Source organism: Natator depressus, chromosome 1, assembly GCF_965152275.1.
Source record: "Natator depressus isolate rNatDep1 chromosome 1, rNatDep2.hap1, whole genome shotgun sequence".
Taxonomy (NCBI): Eukaryota; Metazoa; Chordata; order Testudines; family Cheloniidae; genus Natator; species Natator depressus.
The window spans coordinates 309922558-309946557 of NC_134234.1; the positions used below are offsets into that span (position 1 = coordinate 309922558).

Sequence of the window (24000 nt, forward strand, 5' to 3'; positions counted from 1 at the left end):
TTTGCCATCACTGGGGAACATTTCAAAATACAACTATCCTCTTATTGAGTCCATTAGTTACCTCCACTTAAAAATATATATATTGCTATTGTCATACCCCTTGCAGCCAGTTGATTGAACTAAATATTTTAAAGCATGCAAAACACAGCAGTTAAAGTAAAATAGGGCCAGATTCTGCCAGCATTACTCATATTGAGCAATATCTTATTCTGCAAGTAACCCCACTGAAACCAAAGGGGCTGATTTGCAGTTATGGGCCTCCGGTATTAATCAAACACCAGAGGGTCAGAAACTGGCCCTTAATTATTTTGTGCACTTTGTGTGTCACCTTCATAGTTGATAGCTGGTAGTTTGTACCATTGTTTGACATGGAGTTTCTCTTTGCTGGGAGGAGATGTATTTATTTTAAAAAAAATTTAAAAAGCTGAAGAGATGCATTTATCTAATTTTTTTTTAAAAAGCTGAACTCTCACTTTTCCTCAGCACAGCACACATCTAAAATATTTTGCATCAAGCTGGGATTGGGTGAGAGGTGGAAGTGACTGTATGACTCAGTTTGTTTATCCAAACCAGCAATCAGAAGTCTTCCCCTTGCAGCATTTAAAAAATAAAGAACACTCCAGATGAGTGAAAGGAAAGTGCTTACTTCAGAAGCTGTGAGCTCTTCAGAGCTGCCCTTGCACCAGCACAGCCTCTTGGAACACCAGCCAGGGCATCAAGCAAGAGGCAGGGGACACACTGCTGAAGGGGAGGACCTGTGAAGAAAAACATGACACGACCTCCCTGCTAATTGTGCCTCCCAGTTACCTCTTCTTCCCCCACTGCTAATGGGGGCAGAAAGGATAACTCCATTTCTTCGCTGCTATTGGCTCCCCCAGTAGAGAAAGCTCTCATCTGACTCCCTCCCAATAAGAATACAGCAGGCAAAAGAAGAAGAATATACATGGCAATTTGACAAGTCACACATCTGCCTCAGCACAGGAATGCCGAGCAGAATATCTCCATTTCACATAGCTGGCACAAAGGGACTCTTGGTGGCTACACAGTGCCGCGGGAATCTACCACATAGTGGTATTTCCCAATTTTAGCCTAGTTGACACTCAGCTGCTCCCCTCCATAGCTCAGACTAACAGTCAATATCAAAAGGCAGGTGAATGAGCTTAGCCCCATGCTGGATATGGCCCTTCATTAGTGCAGCTGTAAAAATACGTTATTAGATAGGAGTTATTAGACTTGCAGTAAAGAAACAGTCCTGAAACACCAAAGTCTAAAATTAAAGTTTATTTTAATTTCAGAGGGAAAAACAACAAACTACAAGTTTGTCTTAGAATTACACAAATGACATAATTTTCCTCTTTTTTAATATGTAGTTCCCACTACTGTCTGGCATTTTGAGATAACGTCTTATATTTCTCATAACTGGCACTTTTAAAAGGGTTTTACATTTCATATGCATAGCTTCAGATAAGCAACTTCCAGTGGAACTCTGGGTGATTTTTAATTCAATAATTTAAATTTGATTCAGTATTATGTCAGCATCTATTAAAAAAGACCTTTCATCATAAATACTATCTTGGCCAAATGTATGTATACAGCAGTGATAAACAATAGATTATAAAAGCAGGTGGCTTCTATTCCTACACAAAAGAGCAGATTAAAAACATACTAGAAGGGATGCGGGTGGGAGGAGAGAGAGCATGGCATTCCTTTGATTTAGCTGTCTCACCCTCAGCACTTCTGTATACTGCATGCCCAATCATTGTGTATTATTTCCATTGGGTTAGCTAACTGATCATCTTTGCTGGAAGTGTAGTCATTTTTGTTTTACTTTAAGGCTTTTTTTCCCAGCAGCAAAATGAGGGTCCAATTCTGGAAGGGAACAAGGACCCTCCTCCATTCAACATCTTGCCAGATTGGGCCGCAACTGAGACAGTACTTTCAGAACTCATTTAACAATTTCTGTGGCATGTCAGAGGGAAGTTCCATGGCTAGCACTTTAACATTTATTTAAAAACAGCGTCTGCTTCCATCTAAATAGCCTATTCAGCACTCAGTCAAAGCTCACATAGGCAAAACTTCTGCTGATGGCAAAGAAAGGATAACAGGACTTAATGCTTATGCAGCCCTGTGGCCATAAGCTCCCTTTCTTCACAAAAATGCATACAAAGAGTATAGGCAGTTGACTGGCAAATCACATAGCATATTCCATTATCAGTAAATTGACTATTATATATCTGTGTTACATATGGATTTATTTTCAATATGAACATTATCCTGACAAAATTAAAGCTCTGCACATATATTTTTGCAAGGGTTATTTTGATTAATCTGGTCCAATTTTCAAGATTAAATAAATTCTGGTTCTATTTTGCCACAAATTCATGCACCTTTAGCCTCTTATGAGGCTCAGTCCTTCAAAAGTACTGAGTGTTCTGGTTCTGATCCAAAGCAGAACACTTAACCACATGATCTACTTCTTATGAAACTACTGATGTGCTCAAATTTAAGCATGGATTTAAGTGCTTTGCTGGATTTGGGCCAAGCTGTTCAGCAACATAGTCATGGTATAGAAAAATACGTTAGGTGGTGTGCATATTTTGCATCTATTTTAGTTAACCAGTATTTGTTTTTTAAAAATGATGACTAATATAAAAAAATAAATGGCTTCAAGAGAAACAGTGGTTAAAATATTTTATTTGGATAACATAGAACATACTGCTGTTTACTCTAAACTGTTGTAGACTAAAAGGCACACGCTTGTTAAAAATACTTCAAAATTTACATAAGATGTACAAATGCATAAAGCAAATGCACAGTTTACCAAAAAGTACAATATGGCTTCACAGGGTTGAGTGAGGGCTGGGACAATTCAACATATGTTTAAATTTCACTGAATGTTGTTAACACCTAAAGGATTGATTGTAGAATACAGAAGGAAATTAATGGAGGGTAAAACATTGAGCATGTTACATAGATAGTATAGCACATCAAGTATACAACATACACCACTTATATGTGGATTCATAGGATTGTTAGGTCTGCAAATTCATCAGGCATTTGATTGCCCCAGGATAAACACTTGTGGGTTTTGATGATCTGCCAGTTTGAGAACAAATTCTTCATCAACAAACAGCTTGTGTCAAGAATCTGTTTATATATTTTAAGAGATACAGAGGGGGAAACACCACACGTTTAAAAACAAATTTTGGTAATAATCAAATTGTCATTAAAATCAAAGAGTAACTGACATTATATCCATTTTCCAGGGGTGCAGGTAATTGTGTGCATGTGGGAAAAAACAACACACTAAGCATGTGAAAATGCTCCAAGACAATCATTTAGTGCTAGCCCCACACAAATTTAAGGCTCATTTGTCTACAATTTTCCTTAGTTTTTTTCTTTTGTGTAAAATTACCTGAGCACAGATATGTTCACAGATATTTTAAAGCAAAAAACATTAATACATTGAACTAAACCTCCTAGAGAAATCTCAGTAGGGGAAAAAACTCCCAATCTTTTGGTAGGTCACTAAAGCCAGGAGAAGAATGGGCTTAAGCTTTTTCTTTAAAAATGTACATAAAAATGTAATAAAATTATTCAAACAGGACTGCTAACCAGGTTACTAAATTATTACAAAAGATCAAGACTCAGAATTCAGGTGGTCTCTCTAGTCACTTAGTTATTTGCTAATGCTGCCTTCAAGCTCAATACAGATCACTGCTTGTTTTTCAAACGTTAATAAATGGAAAACTGAAGACGAAGGACCCAATTCCGCTGTGTCCTGCATTGTCATTTACATCTGTGAAAAGTGAGTATGAAATACAGCCATTCTGAGTAGGCAGTATTTTACACTCCCTTGCACAGGTGTATACCCCAATTCAGAAAAGCACTTATGTATTTAAGTGTTTTAATCAGGATAGATTTAAACACATCCTTTAAATTAAGCATCTCCAGAAGTGGTTTCCTGGATTGGGATCTACATAACTACACAAGGTGCAAGGAAATGGAGTATCAGGCCCAATGGACATACCAGCTTGCCAGTGATGTCAGTGGCATAAATGCAAACAGGATTAGGCCATTCATTTCTTAAGGGTTAAAGAGAAAAAGCTTCTAAAAAGACACTGCATGAAGGTTACACACACAAAAACGTTGGACAAAGAATAGATTGTGTGAAGACATTTCCTCCACACAAGACTTTGGAAACATATCCTACTAATAACCAAGCACAGTTTGTTAACCTTATTGAACTGTATGAAAACCAAAATCAACCTCTCCTTGCTGCCATCCCTCAGATTCAGCTCTTCCTCCCCACATAAAGGTATTAGAACAGATATGGACTTCACTTCAACCAAATTGCAATTGCATAGGAGCTCCAGTAGCACATGGACCTCTTTCACATAAAATAAGAGATTAAAACATTATTGATATGACAAGTATGATTGCTATACCATCGGGGAGGGAATAGTTTGTTTCCAAGGGCACTTATAATCAAGGGCAATCCTGTCTTATGGATACAGAAAGAACTATAAAACATAATGAACATAGGGTTAGAAGTAGATGTACTGAAAAAAAGTGTTTAATGTTACAGTAGTTGAAGTCATACCCATAATTCTACAAACAAACAGCAAAGATAAAAAACTCCAAACCTCATAGCCAGTTAAAAAAAATTAATTGATTTTTGCTTTTCTTTCTATTAAATAGGTAAAATACTCATCCACTGAAAAATTATAGTGATTAAAAAAAACCCATTTGCATGTATGGAGGGAAAACAGTAAGGTCAAGTACTGCATATCAACCCCAGACACATTGTCCAAAGAAAGAAAGAAAGAAAGCTTTGCAACGTGAAAAGTAAATTAGACAGTAGTTCTAGCCTCAAAAGTTTACAATACTGAACTTAAAGCCAAAAGGATTTGGTTAACTAATATGGTTAAATAATCAAATCCAAAAGGAACAGAGTGCCCTGTAAACACTGGAAGTTAACCAACAGCTGCTGATAAAGGTACTGTATTTACCTTTCCAACAGAGGAGAAAACTATTAGTGATGTCTGTAAGGAGAGATGCAATTCTAAAGGCAACGTTTCAGTTCTTTAATAAGGCTCATAAAGAAACTTGGCGGTGTACGTCTGATAGCCTGTACCATTCTGATTTTTTTTGAAAGCTCTGAAGTTTAAAAAAACCTAAATGTATACAAAATTTTCTGTAAGAAGATGTCCTTCTAAATCATTTTATAGGTGCTTAGCACCAGGAACGATCATTTGGTATTATTATACCGAAACACTACTCATAGAGGTGTCCTTGCGCTGTTGAGCGGAAACACAATTAAGTTACCGTATGTCGCTTTGTTCCTCTGAAAAAGTCAAGAATATACACTCTTTATACTGTCTGTACTACATCATCATAAATATATATTATATATACACATAATATATAATATGATATATAATATGTGTAACATATTTCATTTACCTCAAACTGGAATCATGTACTTTCATACCACACACTTATCAGGAAGCAGACTCATTCATTAGGTCACAGCTGGTGTAGCTTTTAATAGCAACCCATTTACTTCACAGCAATTCAGCACTGCTCAGCATCAAACGGAATCTATGACAAGAATCCGCAGTCCCTCTTTTTCATCCCAATTAGCATGTGTTGTCTTTAGCACTCTTTTCTGCAATTATCTCCAGAGACAGTATTTCAACTGGGCGTTCAATGTCGAGGTCTAATTTCCGTCAGCCTCTGAAGACAGTTCTGTGTTGTTGGCATCGAGAGAACAAACTGAACTGTCCTTTGTCCTACCCGGTAGCAGCCATATCCCATCAGTCCGAAAACTGTTGCCTTTATGACAAATCTGAGAACCTTACTCGAAGTTGACGGTGGAGGCACACTGAAGTAAAGGTGATAAAGACAAAAAGTTATCATCCACATAGCTAGAAGAAAAAGATCCTTCCCCATCTTCATTAAACGCTGATCATTTTTGCCACAATGTTTATCATTACAACACACTTCTTTACTAGTACAGGAGCCCTTGCAAGGAATGGGTATATTAAGACAGAGCAAATGATTCTTTCAAGGTCATAGATTACATCCAACATCTTATTCCAAATCTAAGGGTAAGTAGTATACTCCTGAGAAGTACTTAGGCTCCTAACTTCCACTGAAATCAGTAGAAGTCTAAATACTTTTGCGAATCTGGACCACTGACCTTTCCAGCCACATAGGGCACAACTTAATTCCCTAAGGAGCTTGACCTCTTTTACCATCAGAATCCCTAACAAACACAAAGAATGCTGTCAAGAGTATTGTGGAGAAATTTAAATCAATGCAGAATTGTTTTTAATGTGACTATTCATTTAACTACAAAGAACCAAAATCAAAGGTAATGTGTGAGGTGGCATAAGTTAAACATCAGTATGAGGATTTAAAGAGGGTCAGGACTTGCCATTACTACAAAAAGTTTCACTGGTACAAATAAGTGTATTTACATTTAATTACATTGGTGCCATCCTGTAATACAGACAAACTGGATTAAATTGAATCTCTATTACCATGATTTAAACTGGGTTAAATGTGTACATATATTAGAGATTTGCACCGGGTCATTAGGTTGATTTTAAATTAATTTAGTTACAATGAGTATAAGTTTCCTAATATAAACAAGATCTTGTATTTTGAGGGGTTGGAAAAAGGTACAACTTAGAAAGAGACAGAATGTGGGGGTGGGGGGAGGAGGACAGGGGATAGAGATACAACAACTACTTTAGCTTCCATCTTTTTATGTCCTCTTATTAGTTAGCTTTTCCCTCTTTTTCAGTCTCTCAACTAACTTAAATCGCCTCTGAATATAAACGCAAAGGGGGTTCAATAAGTTCAATATGGGATGATCCAAAAATCTGTAAATGGAAATACACATTTGGATTCTGAATCCTAAGAAAGGTTATTTCCAGATCACTTTGCCCCTCATGAGGCATAATAAAAAGGTAATTTTAAATCTAGGAATACCACCCAGAGAATACACAGCCGTAACCACACAGACTGTGCATCTCAAATATGCTGAGAAAGCTGAAAGTTCATACACCAACCAAGAAGTCGGGGTTTGAGAATGGTTGTACTCTGAGGGTTATTATTTGCTTTATACTTAGGCTTGGGAAGATTCAATTTTTATCAGTAAATGGCTGTAAACGTCAATTTCACTGTACACACACAAACTGACAAAACTATTTCTATTATTTGGTTATAATCAAATTTTACAGATAGGCAAAGTAAGAAAAATGCTGCTTAAATTAGAACTCAATTTGAAGATATTTACTTTTTATATTTTGACATGTGAAGTTGACAATTTGTGTTTCAACGATTATAAAGCCTTCACTTTTTGAATCTATGCCCATTGTCATTAAATAATTTGTCTGACCCGTCCCACAGTTTCCCGCGACTGTGAAAGTGTAAACTGATAAAAATTGAAAAATGCTTAAAAATTATCAATATCTTAAAAATTATTAAAAAAATACCAAACCAAATTCTGCCACACCTATTTATACTATTAAAAAAACAGGAGAATTTAAGCAAACTTAGTGCCTTATGAAAGATGTTGGACTGACGACTCCTCCACAGTCAGAGCCTTGAGTAGTGTCAGTTCAGTCAAAATGTCTTAAGCCTGACTTAGAGGGATCCCCTGTGTAGGCATGAAGATAGGTAGGTGAATTTCCATGCCATTCAGTCTTCAAACTCACTAATCAAAATGCAAACAAATGTACCAATAATGCCAGTTACTGTGACTCTGATGTGGATCTCTGTCCACTAGCAACTGGACTGAGACTACTAACCAGCCATCAAAAGATACGGTTTAGTTGTTAGGGCACAAGCCTATGACTTGGAAGGCCTGAGTTCAATTCCCAGATTTCCTATGTGATCTTGGACAAGCCTCTCTGTGCCTCAGTTCCCCTTCTGTAAAATGGGGATAAAAGGATTTCCCTCCCTCATAGAGGTACTGGGAGGATAAATACATTAGAGAAATTAAGGCACTCAGGTACTACAATAATGGGGCATAATAGATTCAAGGGGAAAAAAAAATCAAATGGTGAATTCTGGAATTCGCTAATCTGGGCTGAATTCCAAGGTACTATGAGTATGTCTACACTGCAAATCAGGAGCTGTGACTGCAGCACATGTAGACACACCCATACTAGCTTTGAAAAATTAAAGCTAGCTTAAGGAACAATAGCAGTGAAGCCACGGCAGCATGGGCAGCAGCTGCCCAAGATGCTGAGCAGGCGGGGCTAGCCTTTGTAGTCTCCTGTTCTGCCGCAGTTTCACTGCTATTCTTAGTAAATGGATTACGAGAAACTGTGATTTTGCACTTCAAGAGGCAGTGCTGCCTGAATACAACCAAAGCCCAGAAGTCAACAATGTCTCACTCTTTGGTTAAAATATATTTGAAGCTTCTTGTTTTAACATACTGCAGGTCTCAGCTGTGAATCACATACCCTACACTCATTTTAAAAGCCCTAAGCATAGATCAATACAATTTCTTCTATGGCAAGACCGTTTTCTGATCAGATGCCTCACCCTGGAAATCCAGCTTCCCCCCCTCCCTTTACAGCTTCTCTCATCTTTGTTGTAAGAACAATCTGCATGTATTATACCCCATTTCACGGCTGACCCACAGAGCCCTGTAATGCCAGCTGGCAGATGGCACACCGTAGCACAACTCACATCAGGCCTGGCACACACATTGCCCCACCTCAGTGTTGTCATAACCTGTATCTAAAAAGTGTCATGTAAGGTAACCTACCTGAACTGATAATATGCTGGTCATTAATAATATTGAGTGACGTACGTACATGCAGAGTATAAAGAATTATAGATGTGTGCTGCAAATGTGTTTGTAAAAGGCATTTGGCAAGCATGCTTAAGCCCAGCCTGTCCTAGACAAAGGAATGTTGTTTTGCCTGCTTGACTGTGTCTCCAGTGTAAATGGAGCCTGATGAGCCCAGAAACAAAGGAAGTATATTTACACATACAGTAAACGCAGCTATCAAACTAGCAAGTGGGGGAGATGATCACTTAGCACTTACAAGAGGGATGGAGGCTATACCCCTAGGAAGCCTTCCTGGCTCTTGAAACAGAGACAATGGACTTTAGGAATTATCAGTAGAAACAAACACATTTTGGCCACATCACTTGAAGAACACATGTGGCCAGAGCTCTAGACATCTGAGAAAGGTGGATCCTTCAACCAAGGGGGTTGAAGTCCCTGGGAATGGACTATAGGTGAGAGACCTGATTAGACAAAGATTGTAACTTGCTGACATTATGTTTTAGTCACTAGAAAGCATGTTTTGTTAGTAACCTTTCATATCTCATTCACTCTTACCTGAAGAGACAAGGTGGGTAAGATAATATCTTTTATTAGACCAACTTCTGTTGGTGAGAGACACAAGCTTTTGAGCCGTACAGAGCTCTTCTTCAGGTCTGTCCAATAAGAGATATTACCTCACCCACCCCGTCTCTCTAATACCCTGGGACCAACACTTAAACCTATGTTGTTTGTTAATAAACTTTTTTGTAACACCACACGACTCTCTCTCAGTGCTGCTGTACTGAAGTGAAGTGTGGGTCTTCAGCTAACCTAACAAGCTAATGTGGGCACCATCTCTTTGGAGGCAGTGAACTTAACAGCTTCCAGTGAGAGGAACTGGACACTCCAGAGAGATGTCTCTTGGGAACTGGGGTTCACTGATTGTTACCTACAAGGCAAGTTTTGGACTGACGAGTCCTGAAGAGTTTGCTGGCAAGGCAGACAAGCTGGTGAAGTGGGGAGCTGACACTCAGCTTAGCAGCAGCAAAGCTCACTCTTGTTGAGGCAGACTGGTAACAGTGTGGCTCACAGTTCTGGGTGACCTGAGCAAGATGTTATAAGCATTAAAAACAAAGGCTACTGCAGATTGTAAACCTGAGGAGCTACTAAATCAACATCCAAAAAGGAAAGAAAGTTACCTCATGATTTCCTGGATGTTTAAGTCAGTGTTCCAGTTCTTTTCTATTCCAGGCACATGACCCATCCCAACCACTCCAACTACAACAGACGGAATACATTTTCTGGGTTCAGCTAAGAGGAGAAAAAAATATATCAGTCTCTTCTCCAGTGAGAGAAACATTGCCAAACTGTAAGCAATCTTTAAATTAAAAAAAAAAAAGTAATCATATTTCAAGGCAACAATTTCAATTACCCCCAGTAAACATGAACCAAAAATTTTCAAAAAGTTAAACACACACATGTATAAACACACCCCCATATGTAACTTATTTTGACTAGCTCTAGTGCTCCTTTAAGTCCTAGAAGCTCCAGCTGGGGCAGAATGCAGCTCCTCACTAGTACGGCCTGCTATGAGCACATAAAATTGGGGGAAGTTTTTGCATTGCCTTATTTGCTTCTGAAGGGCAGCATTCAAGGTTTTCAGCAATGATCCAAAAAACCCTGAATGATCTCACACCTGGTCCCCTGAGAGACCTCCTCTCCTATTATATCCAGCTGTGTCAGTCAAGGTTGACAGATAAGCACTTGGTGTTGGAAGCTTACATATCATGGTAAGTCCCTCTCCATTGCCCATCTTTGGAATTTGGGTAACCTAGGTCACCTGAGTCTAGTGACCATCAGGGTACAATACAAAACACATTTGGGCCCTGAGCCTGCAAAGGGAGCTCTGCAAAATTGGACCCTTCCATCTACACAGAGTGCCACTGATTTCAGTGGGGATCCTAAGCAGCACAGAGTTTGGCCCACCTGGTTCTCTTTACATGACTGGGAAATTATCCTATTTTTAAAGCATCTGATGGTCTTCTTTATTTTTGTTTTGGGAGTGGCATTTCCAATTTGTGTTTCAAACGCTTAGTATCCCTCACTCAAATATAAATAAGAAGGTGATTTGAGGCTCCTTTTAATATGCACTCACTATTTAGCCCACCAAAGTCTCAAGAACAAATTTTGAGGTCCTATTTGGAATACATGGCCTTTGAATACATGACCCTCAAAACATGGTATAAGGTTTTAGCTCCCCAACTTGAGTAAATGCTGCAGCAACACTAGTGCCATTCTGGTTCTCTCTGCCAGGTATGGTGGATCAACATGATGGGGATAAATCAACATATAAATAATAAACACACAAACAAGATTCTCCTTTTTGCCTGAGTCACTAAGAAATTCACACTCTAGTGTTTTCTGACACCATAAATTGCTTGTGACGTGCACACATGTGTGCACACACACACGACACACAGTTGCGTGCTAGACTTCTTCAGCTAACAATTCAATAAATGAAAAGCCTCAGACACAATCTCCTTGAAAATCCAGCTGCTTTCTTCTATCCCCTAGGTCTTTGCCTGATCTCTCCCCTGAATTTTCTCTTTGTTCCAAATAGCTTTTATCTGTCCTCCCTACTGTTTTTCCCTTTCCACTCTTCGCTTCATTGTCTCCCCTTCCTCTACTCCACGCTCCCCCCATTTTTACTTCTCTTCTCCCCCTACCAGCATGAACAGATTAAAGAATTTTGGGGCCCTGTGCACTGTGGAATTCGGAGCCCACCTACCTCCCTTAAACTAAACAAGAGCATGTGATATATTTTCTGCAAATAAAAGAAAAATCTACATTATTAGATCAGAGGAGACTTTAAAAAAATCAAATATGAAATATATTAATAGAGATAGAATATTTAAATATACATGGCAATTTAATTTAAGAAAAAAAAATCTAATGCCCACTCTCCTTTTTCTCTAGGAAACGTTACCTAAGTAGGCTAATCACTTGGCTACATTTATGCAACATGACTTAGAAATGAGCTTGACTATGCTCAGCTGGCTCTGCACCTCGAGGGAAAGTGATCCGGACAAACACAAAACTTGCTGGAGACCATACAAATCACATAAGAGCAAGTAGTTTGGTACATTGGGTTTCGGAGGCTCTTGAGCCAGAGACAATTCGCTGCCTTTTAAAAAAGGGGCAGAACTAAGAGGAACTTTACCAGCTCCTAAGGAAAAGGGGCATTGAGTCTCAGCTGGCTCTGGACGCAAGTTTGATCCAAATCGATACAAATAAGGGACTGAGACACTGATTGTGGGATTGGGCTTCAGCAGCTGAGGGAGCAGGAAAGCTGGTTCTTCACCCCTGGGAAGAAGAAACATGGGTGCCATAATGGCCAGCCACCAGGACCCCAAAGCAGATACCTGATGGGTCACGACACCAGTGCCAGCAAGGAGGCCCAAAGAGCCAAGGACGAGCTGAACCCTGAAAAGGGACTTGAGAAACCAGACCCCACCCTGAAGTTCCCCTACTCTTACATGGCCCTGATCACCATGGCCATCCCAGAGACAGCCAAGAAGAAGCCCAGCTGCCAGGGTGCCAAACCTGTCTGCATCTCCCTAGGGAGCCAAACCTGAGTGGCACTGTGATGCTGTGTGGCAGGTCACAATGCCACTCACTGATGTTTGCCCCCCTCTTCCAGTCATGAGCCATGGTGAGGGGGGGTGTCAGAGGGCAGCTGGGCCAAACCTGGTCAGAACCCAAATAGAGCTGCCACCTCCAAGAGTCCGAAAAAACAGCCACTGCTTTCCCCACTGCTTCAGTTCCCAGGTGTCACCCCTCCCCACACAGCCTGACCCTCCTCTTCCCCTCCTAGGTGTCCCCCCTACCACAAGCCTGAACCTCCCTTCCCCTTCCATGCAGTGCCATGTACACAGCCTGACCCCCCTCCTCTTCCTTGCTCAAGTGTCCCCCCATACAGCTGGACTTTCTCCTCCCCACACAACCAGATCCCACTCTTCTTCCTCATCCAGGTGCCCCCACAACTGCCACCAGCCTGACTTCTCTTCTTCCCCTCCCAAGTACCCCATCCCCACCAGCCTGAGCCTCCCTTGCCCACCCCCACCCTCAGCCTGACTTCCTTGGCCTATAAGCCCCTACACCCACCCCCTCCCTGGAGCCCCAGCCCAGGGAGCCCCCCTGCTATACCCTCCCAAACTCCAGGAGCCCCTGCTTCACCCACCACAGTCCCTGCTCCTTATGCCTCCCCAATGGTAAGCCTTGGGCCCATCCTGCTTTCCAGCAGCAAGAGAAGCAGGAGCTACCGCACCAGCACGTTGAGGGCCCAGCATGAAGAGCAGGACCTGGGTGGAGCCCCTTTCTACTCGTGTCCCTTGTAGCATCTCCTTTTAGATTCCATCACTAAATCTACCCTCCCCTTTTCCTCCTTCATCTCTCATCACCAGGCTCAATCATGCATGAGGCCATTGCCATGCTGTTCTTGCATAAAGCAGTTTTGTTCTGCTGCTGGAAACTATGTGATTCTGAGCAATTTCACCCTGGTCCTCTTGGGTCACATGGGAAGTGCCATGCAGAGAAACTGCACAAACTATCCTCCACTACTGCTGAGGTATTTGGGAGGAGAGAGGTGGTAAGTTTTAATCACCTTTTCTTCTTGGAGAACTCCAGACCCAATAGTAAAGGGAGACAGTTCACATGTTGCTTTGACACCTACTGCTTCCCTCATGACCCAATGGGACTGACAGCAAAACTGAATGATTTTTCTCCAGTTTCACTCTGCTGCTGCTCCAGCTGGAATCACGGAGGAAAACACCATGTGAGGGAGCAGCAGAGGCCCAAGAGCAACATTTGTGAAATTTTAAAAGCGGGAGACAGTCTCGGTGGACCTACACTAAAGTTACGTCTAATATCTTCTTAAGATATCGGGTATAAAATAACCCATAATTTATTATCTTATGCATCCCAAGGGATTATGGATCACAAAAGTGACAGCCAAGTGCCTTTAGAGACTTGTTTCTCAAGTATTCAGTATGCTCACCCTCCTGTAGTATATTATTGCTTTTATAAAAGAAGACTTGAGTCCCATCCTGTGCTGTAATATTGATTCCTGCATTTTTCAAACTTTAGCAGCCTAATTAGTATTTTCCTGTTTTGAAATAGGCATGATGGGAAGGAGGAATCCATTATTCGAAGCACTCTCATAAAGCTAAAAATTTCATTCTACTTCTATTGATAGAAGAGGCTGTCATACTAATCTAACAATATTCTCCCTTATTTTTTAAGCATTATAATTTATGAAGACATCTCATTTATTACACCTGGTACCTGTCTACAAAGCAAGATGGCAAAGCTTTTCAGATTTCCTGACAAGAAGGAAAATCAGGGAGTACTACATTAAGAACATATTGCTTGCTAAAACACAAAGTTAAGAATCTGCTTTAAAGCAATTACTTTCTGAAGCACGAGGTAGTTCTATTCGCTTAGCTGCTTGCTTCAACATGTAGGTCAAGTAAATATCTCGCTCCGATACAATTGTTCGATGAAGATCAGGAAATTCTCCAATCATTTCAGCCATCATCTGCTCCAGTAAATCCTTCTGTTTACACTTCTCCACGTCATCTTTACTGAAAGAAAGAGAAACAGTCCCAATGTCTGTATTATGCTCTCAAAGTCCAATATAGACACACTGACTTGTTAAATTATGCGAGTCCTGTACCTCCTAAGAAAGCAAAACTACCTCCCTATAGATTCATATTCTAAGCAGTGTGTCTGAACTCAGTGAAAGGGAAAGAAGAGCTATTCAATCTTTTCAATCTATTCAATCATCTAAGAGCTATTCAACAGAAGTCGTTCATTACGCCTTACTCATGGGAAGCTAAACAAATACATAAATTGGCTGCACACCTGACAATGTGCCAAGGCTTTGAGGGAAGGCGCTATCACCACTGCCCAGTTAAGGAGGATTATTTACAGTGCTCCTCCTGGGGCTTGTCAAGCAGTCCTGAAGCAGCAAGATCAGTCACCACAACACAGAGCATTTGAGAGCAGGCACAGGGAGAGGAACAGAAGGGCACCTCCAAAAGGTGTACCCTCAAAGCAATGAATTGGAGGAAACGGGTAGAATTCCGTATGTTCCTATTAAAGTTGGACACCCCTGCCGAAGATCTGAGGAAGAAAGTTCTGAGCTGGCAATCCCCTGAGTGGGAGTGAGGAATGAATGAGAAGTGAGGATGAGTAAGAAGCTGCAGAGCAAATTCAGCTCATTTACCACGTAGTACTGTAGTATTTCTGGAAGTTCTGAGCCTTGGGTTTGTTTCTGGGGTTGTAGAGCAGGCGATAGTTAGAAGAAACATGAAAATAAACGTTTATGTAAATAAAAGTAATGAAGACACCAAAATGTGTTTTATTTGCTTACTTTCCATATAGCTGAGTCATGAAACGTTCTGGGATTGGGGACATTGCCACAGGAGCCAAGGACAACCAAAAGCAGAAGCGTATTGTGCACTTTCTACAGAGTATCTTAAGGAGATCATTCCAGCTTGTTTGGACTAAATGTAGATATTTATTTAAAAACCCTTCACATAACCATCAGGATATGAGTGTACCAGAACTGAGTCATCATGATCTTAAAACGTTAACCCTGTCTTTCCTTACCTCCCTCTTACCCTCTATATTGTTACCATCAGTTGTTGTCACACACAAACTTAGATTGTAAGCTCATCTGTGTAGGGACATTTCCCATACACATAATAAATCAACAAAATTTGCCTGTTCTTATTTAATGATCAATGTCTTCCTGGGAGGAAAATGCAGAGAGGAGTTGCACAGAAATCCACCTTTCAGTCAATGAAAATTTTCTTAAAATAAGAGCAAAATCCATGTCACAGGCTGACAATGAAGCATATTAGTTACCCCCATATTTTGTAGATCAGCTGCTAGTTAACAAGTCAAAAGAGAGTCAGACATTGGCTCCAAAACTGGATATGACAATATATGCATAAATGGAAACAGCAATAAATGAAACCTAAGTTAAAGCAAGGATGGGAGACAGAAGGTGAAACCGTCTTGGTTCAGGTCTAGGTCCCTGAAAACCCATGTAGTTCCCTCTAAGCTGTTCATGGTTCCAGTCACAAGAGCACTGGACAGGTGCTACGGGTCAGAGAGAATGGTCCAATGGATTTTTGCATATATCCTCCTCACCCAATCCCCTGCAAACCCACTACCACTCTTTATACGTCTGCTGGGAGCACAAGTAAATTGCAAGGGCATCTAGGAATGCACTCCTCAGCCCTGCAAATTAATTCTGCTTTTGCAGAATTATTTGGCCCCAATTCAGGTGGAGCCAAATTTGGCCCTACCCATTTTTTTGGAGGGGAGAAAAAATCCACAGACAGAACAATGGGAATGAGAACCATTGCATTATTGTAACACTTCCTGGAAAGCTAACAAAGACCCTTTATAAAGGGTGATATTAATGAACAGAACAGTCAGACATTTAAAGGTTACAGTCCATAGTCTCTCCTGTGCCAAGACCTCCTTGCATAGAGAGCTGGTAATCGTATCTCAGTTCTCAAGCTGAAATATGACAGCACGCTATGGTCCCTAAGGGACCATAAAACAGCTGTGAATTGACACAGTACAGCTCCACTTTGTCCCTGTCACAATCCCTTCTTCTACCAAAGGGTGCAGGGAGGCTGGACAGGAATAAGAACTTGCTGATAATTCTTCCTCTAGGCTGATTTTGGGCCCAATCATCTCCGACAGATTGCTGAGGACTTTCATCTCCCACTGAAGTGAAACTGAGGATGCTCAGCAAACTGCAGGATCGGTTACTTACAATCTACCTTTCAAATAAAGCTAAAAACACTTACTCATACCTGATTGGGTCAGATAAGAAGCAGAGGCCCCAGGCAAGCTTGACTTTTTGCCAGAAAGAAAGTGCAGCGATGGCTCTCTTAAACGTAACAGGGATAGGTCTGTCCCCAAGATGAAACTTACAGAAAGGTACTTTACCAGCCTGCAAGAGAAGGTACACATTAGCTGTTAGCAGATTGTTAGGACACCATTACTAGTTACACTAACCTACATGTTCTAAAGAACACTAAGGAAACAAGGGCAAATATCATCATACTTACATATCAGGTAAATGGAGGTTACTTACAGGTGACTGGAAGTTCTTTGAGATGTGTGGTCCCTATCTGTATTCCACACATGGGTACGCATGCGTGCCAGAGTCCAGAAATTCTGACAAGCAGTGTCCGTTGGCCCACACATGTATAGTAGATCTCCTCATTCTCCCGACCAAGAGCACAAGAAGCAATGCAGGCTGATGCCCCTCCTGTTCCTCTTCTTACCTCAAATCCAGCAGGATCCAAAGCAGAGGGGACAGAAGATGGGTAGTGGAATACAGATCGGGACCACAGATCTCAAAGAACAGCCAGTTACAGGTATGTAACCTCCATTGCTTCTTCAAGTGCTAGTCCCATGTATTCTGCACATGGGTGATTGACAAGCAGCGCTCAGATATGAGCAGGGTGTGAGGAAGATGCTTGCAGTACTGTAATTCTCACTGCTGCATCTGCAGCAGAGGCCTGAACTAGCACCCAATGTATAGAGAACGTATGGAAGGCGCTCCAGGTGGCCGGTCTGCATGTATCTAGTATTGGAATGTCTTGTATGGATGCTGTAGAGGTGGCGTTTGCCCTTGTGGAGTGTGCCCTGACTCCATCAGGAGGAGATGTGTGCTAACCTGTAGCATTCAATGATGCACCCAGAAACCCAGTTAGAGATTCTCACAGAGGATATTGCTTGACCTCGCAATCTCTCCCCTTTGGCGAGAAAAAGTCTTGGTGATTTTCTGATAGGCTTGGTCCTTTGTAGGTAGAACACCAGGGCACATCTGACGTCAATGAAGTCTTGTTTCTTTGGCAGAAGCATGGGGTTTTGAAAAAAAAAAAAGACAGGTAAAAATGGATACTTTGGTTTACATGGAATTCAGAAATAACCTTGGGGAGGAACTTAGGATGGAGGCAAAGAGATGCCTTTTCCCTGTGAAAAACTGTTTAAAGAGAGTCTGCCATGATTGCTCCCAACTCACTCACCCTCCTGGCTGAAGTGATCGCAACAAAAAATGAAACTTTCATAGACAGGTGGGACATGACGCATGTCACCAAGGGTTCAAACGGTGGTCTGGTGTGTGTTGACAGGATGAGATTGAGGTCCCATTGAGGTGTAGGTTTGACCACTGGTGGAAAGGTCCTGACTAGGCCCCTCCTGAATCTTACTGCAGTTAGGGGGGTGAAAACAGAGGGAGGGAGGGAGGCAGGCAGGCACTAATCACTGTGAGATGGACCCACAGTGAGCTAATGGAAAGGCCCGAGTTTTTTAGATACAGGAGATAATCTAAAACAGCCGGAATATCTGCAATGCCTGGAGAAGGCGGATTATGCTCCACACAACTAGAGAAATGTCTCTATTTAGCTAGATAATAGATCCTAGCTGAATCCTTCCTACTCTGGCTAAGGATAGCCTGAACAGGTGCCGAACAGGAGCGTTCTACTCCTGATGCCCATCCAAACACCTGAATGTGAGATGGAATGAGTCCAGATTGGGGTATTTGATGCTGCCCCCCTCCTGAATTAGGAGGTCTGGGAAGGGGCAGGTTGATATTTTCAGGAGCTCTGGGAACCAAAACTGTCTGGGCCAATTGGGTGGTAGGAGAATGACTCTGGCCCTGTCATGACAGATCTTTCTCAGGACTTGCAGTAGCCGGGGAATGGGATTGTTTGTCCATGACAACAGGAGATCACCATGCTGGAAGCTATGGCTCATAGCTCCTCTGAAACAGTACAGGGGAAGTTTTCTGTTTGCTTGGAGAACAAAAAGATCCCATTGAGGTGTACCCCACTGAGTAAATATTTTCTTCAGGACAGAGTCATGACTCTCCTACTCGAGGTCCACTGTGAAGTGCCTGCTCAGGTTGTCTGTTAAAAAGTTCTGACCACCTGGGAGGTACATGGCTTGCTTTTAGTCAAAGAGGAAGAGATCCTGCTCCGCCCTGTTTATGTGAAGGACCACAGTGATGCTGTCTGACATCACTTGGATATGGAGCAAATGCATAAGCTGGAGAAAGGATCCGCAAGCCAGGTGCACTGCTCTCCATTCTAATACATTGGATATGCAGTCTGGCCTCCCATGGAGTCCAGGTACCTTGTGAAGTGGAGTTGTTCAGGTGAGCACCCCAACTTGGAAGGGAAGCTCCTGTTATGCTGGTGGCTCTGGGGGTGGAAGCATTGGAGGGAATGCCCACTCTCACTCTCTCCAGCTTCGACCACCCATGTGAGGGAGCCAATGACTCTGGCTGGAATGGTCACTTGGAGTTGATGTGACCTTTGTCTAGTGAATAGACCGACCAGAGCCAGGCCTGTAGACATTGTAGATGAAGGCTGGCAAATGGTGTCACCGAAGTGAAGCCATGTGGCCTAAAAATGAAAGGCACATTCTGACCACATTTCTTGGTCTGTAAGTAATCCATGTTATCAGGCTGCTCATTAACTGAAGTCTTTCTATTGGAAGGAACACTCTCACAGAAACAGAATCCAGCGTGGCTCCAATGAAGGGCTGCTAGAAGTTGGAGCAGATACTTCATCACCATCTTGACCTCTTAGCAGGAGCGCCAATCACCCAGATATGGGAAATTGTAACTGCCGTCTCATTTAGGCTGCCACCACAGAAAAAACCTTTGTAAACACTCTGGGTGCTGTTGCTAGCCCAAAGCGGAGGGTGTCATCAGGGTAGTAGGCAGCTGGGAATAAGAAGCTGACTCAGGCCATGCGGCAATAAGAAGGAACTGGAGAGGCATCAGCCCATACTGCCTCTTATGCTTGGTCAAGAGCATGAGGAGATTTACTGTGCACATACTCACTGCTAGTTAAAATTTCCAGACTCAGGTACATGGCGCGCGCATGTGCACCCATTGGGAGACAAACAGGGACTAGCACTCAAAGAAAAACTTTATATTTTGTAGGTAAATAACATTTTCATTTTCAATGTAATATCTCAAAGGAATACTTCTTCCATGAAATGCAACAGTTATTACAATAAAAACCCAGGGCTCTAGTCATATCAAACAGCACACTGACCCTCTCTATCTTTTGTACCATACCGAATAAGTCACCAGCTTTTTGGCTAGGCAGAAAAAAGCTTTTTGCACATGACTGCAGTTGATAGGATTGGGATCGAGACTTGGATTCAGATCTGGATAAGGTCAAAAGCAAAAATGATTTTAATTATTTTAAATTTTGCTTTCAGAGGATCTGTAATATTCTGGATCCATCACACAATATGGACTGAGAGGCAGAAAGCCTAAGGCTGGTGGAAGTGGGATACTAGACACTACATGGCTGCCCTGGTGAGAAAACATTTTGCTATAACAGATCTTTGAGTCAGAGCTACGTGAAGCCACAGATCTTTTAGAGCCCTGTCTAGAACACATGAATTTCATGTTAGGTGGACCCTTAGGCAAACCTCTTTCTCCACCTCTCAAAAAGGTCCTTCCAAACATGATTTCAAAATACTTTGTTCTGTCAGTGAGGATTCAGATCAGTATCATTTTAGAAGAGGTTTGAGAGTTGGTATGGGTACTACTTTCTCAATTGGTATGAACATATTTCTGCCCGGCTTCTCCTGAGCAAGAAATAACGTCTTAAGCCGGATACCACAAAAGAGCCAGTCCACGGCTGGCAGCATGACAAATGGCAAACGAGGGAGAGGAACATTAAATCAAATGAAGCAAAGATACGAAGGTTTACTTCACAAATATTTAATGGAACCAGACTCTATATATAGTACGGGAACTTATTTGGGACAAAAGTGTCTTTCATATGATCAATAACATAGATCACATCAAGGGCCTGATCCTGCAGTGTGTCAGGATTGGGACCATAGTCACCTGGGCAAATGACTGAACTCAGTCCCATTTAGCCTTTTTGGATTAATACATTGGGGTTCATTAACATTCCAGAGGTAACTTCCCAGCACAAAATCCTGATTCTATTGACTTCAAAGGGACAAGGATTTCACTCCCTGGTGTTTTATCATCAAGTGATCTCTTGAGCCTTTAAATTTACTAGATGATTCAGGTAGATATGTCTAAATTGAGGCAACAAAAGATAAGCATTAAAAAGGGCTAAGATTTTACTTTAAAGTGACATCACCATATGCTCAGATTTGAGATAGATTTACAAGGTCCGGCTCTGTTTTCCACCTATAGGTTGCAAGCACAAGTAAAGTATTTTGGAAATCAGGTACCTGATTGTGCCTGCAAGCTCAGGTACTCAGTCATCCAGATTACCGTAGTTATATCTGCAAACAACTTTGGGCACAATTTTATGCTTATAAATTACTACCTATGAGTTCCCACAAAACTATAAGTGCAACAAGAGTTAAGGCTAGGCTGAAAAATGTGTCCCACTAACAACTATCCACCAAAGGACTGCAATAATCCTAGTATTTATGAATTCAGTTCCATGCAGATATGCAAGCATTGTATAAAACAGATTTGGTCAGTTTTGTTTCACTTAAACACACACTGGATTATAGAAAAAAACTGGAAAATATTTTCCAAATTATGACATTAAATTTCCTTGAGATTATTGTGAATGCAGAGACTAACATCAGCATCCCTGCTGACATCCTCTTTCCTCTTAAAGTATTTCAAAAATAATTTTTATATTACAGCCTGTACAAAACTAGATTTACAATAGTACTTGGAGGGTGGAGGGATAGCTCAGTGGTTTGAGCATTGGCCTGCTAAACCCAGGGTTGTGAGTTCAATCCTTGAAGGGCCATTTAGGGATCTGGGGCAAAAATTGGGGATTGGCCCTGCTTTGAGCAGGGGGCTGGACTAGATGACCTCCTGAGGTCCCTTCCCACCCTGATATTCTATGATTCTATAATCCATTAGGCGTTCCAAAGACAATGGGCAGAATACCCCACTGCCTTGCATTTTGTGTAGTCATCGACACCTGTACAAAGTGGTTGTAAAATGCTACCATGCTGATTTGATACCACAGTATTTTCACTTTGCATAGGTGTAAATGACTACATAAGGGGTAGGCAGTGAGGAATCAAAGCAAATGTGTTTACAAAATACAGAAATAAGTCTACTGGCAGGATTCTACTTTTCTCCTTCAATTGATAATGGACTTTCAGAAAAAAGGAGACATCAAGTTAGCAGCATTATTAAATTTAATGCCTGATGGGCTGACAAGGGTTCTGACACTGCAGAGTATTTGGTAGAACAATATGGGTCAGGGCCAGTTAGTATATTACTACACAACCTTCTTGCTACTTTTCCCCCCTCAATTCCATTCCAAAAAAGGACTGGACACACACAGGTCCCATCAGATTAGTATTCAGCTTTGTGCCTCATAGCACAGCCCAGACATAGCATGATCAGTGTAACTGTATTACTTACTAATTATTGAACTAAAGCTCTGCAGTAAATGGCACTATTCACTCAATTTGACTGCATCAAAACAATCCAGCATTTAATGATCCATGCAGTAAAACTGAAATGTCAAGAGACACTGAGTGGAGCAGGTCTGTGCTTAGTTTCCTAATACATCCAGTTCACTCCTTTCAAAGTCTGACCTTCTACCTAGGACTCAGACTGTATTTCCCCATGAATTATAGCATATAGCTAAAAAGCAGTTTTCCTGGCATTGTTAAGCTGCAGGAGCACCATGAAATCCTTGTAGCATGTTCATGTAATCACACAAGTTTCTGTCCTGGGCTTAAAGGTGAACTGCAAACCAAACAAAGATTGTGTAAGTGCCTTTCCCTTATTACTACTATTTAGATAGCTGCAAAGACTTTTTTCAGTTTGTCTTTTTATATTAGAGATAAGACATCTTGCATCCCCCCAGTTTTGGCTGGAGGATCCTCTGAACTGGGGATTCCCAAACTTTCCCCTGTCACAACCCTATTAGACTCTCCTAATGATTGTGGCCCCCCTAGAAACTCTATAACAACAGGTTTCAGAGTAGCAGCCGTGTTAGTCTGTATTCACAAAAAGAAAAGGAGTACTTGTGGCACGTTAGAGACTAACAAATTTATTTGAGCATAAGCTTTCGTGAGCTACAGCTCACTTCATCAGATGCATGTAGCTCACGAAAGCTTATGCTCAAATAAATTTGTTAGTCTCTAAGGTGCCACAAGTACTCCTTTTCTATTTATAACAAGTTTCAAAACACACCAGGCTCATGAAGAGACATCTTGTCTCAGCCAGCTTAGGGGAGATTTACCCCTCCACAGGACTGGCGACATTCTTATCTTGTAGGTGGTGTTCATAGGGTGGCTGGTTCTTCCTGCTACTGCCAATAAAGGGAAATAAATGGTGCCGGGGAGCGGAGCAGCAGATTTTCACAGACACAAGTGTAGCAGAATCCATCCCTTATTCTTAGAGAGACAGCTGAATTCTGAGGCTGTCCTCACCTGTGTTCATGCTGCCGTGTTCCCCATGTGGTTCAACTGCCAGTTTAAGAAGCAGCGTTTCCTCTCTCACCCATTATGTGTATGTTCAGCTTCTGGATCACCAGAGAGACAGTGCTGGCCAGCCTGCTCACACACCACCTCCCTCTCACATGAGGGATAGGAAAGACACAGCTTTAAAAAAAAAAAATCAGTATTCCCCCAACAGTCACCACACAGTGCTATGTGAGATAACATTTTACATAACATGTTAACCTAAATATAGGGAAAACTGAGAACTGTTGGCAAATGTTGATTTTAACAGCCACCACTTCATATATTTAATTCAATTAATTATGTTTTTGCTCATTGCAAAAGTGGTACATTTTGTTAATTCAAAGTCTCTGGTCCCCTGTCCCCACTTCCCCCATAGAGAGTTCCAGTGCAGTTGGGGAAAATGCTGATCTGGAGAACTAGAAGGACAACATTGTCATCAGGACATAATGAACCTGAGCTGCAGCTCTCTCGCCCTCAGCTGGAAGGGGAGGAGAGGTCTAGTCAGACAGGTGTGTTTGTTTGCGATACCCATGCAAATCCTTTTGACTCCAGACAAAGGTATGGGAACAGGGTTCCACCCGCAAGGAGTTCATTGAAGGACCAGCGCCAAAACTGGGAGAAAAGCTCTGTGTGAAATGTTTAGCAACCCCTCTCTC

General features: G+C 41.5%; 1 protein-coding gene across 3 annotated transcripts in view; it reads right to left on the reverse strand.

The window, feature by feature from the left end:
* Positions 1 to 1357: 1357 nt before the first annotated feature.
* The window catches only part of TRABD (TraB domain containing), a 51350-nt gene continuing 28707 nt past the window's right edge, over positions 1358 to 24000 (reverse strand). For all 3 annotated transcript variants that reach the window (XM_074942380.1, XM_074942379.1, XM_074942378.1), the window contains 4 exons: positions 16693 to 16832; positions 14267 to 14439; positions 9997 to 10108; positions 1358 to 5887 (listed from right to left, as the gene is read on the reverse strand). In XM_074942380.1, coding sequence (XP_074798481.1) covers positions 5710 to 5887; positions 9997 to 10108; positions 14267 to 14439; positions 16693 to 16832 — 603 coding nt within the window. In that variant the 3' untranslated portion in view covers positions 1358 to 5709. The remainder of the gene's footprint in view (positions 5888 to 9996; positions 10109 to 14266; positions 14440 to 16692; positions 16833 to 24000) is intronic.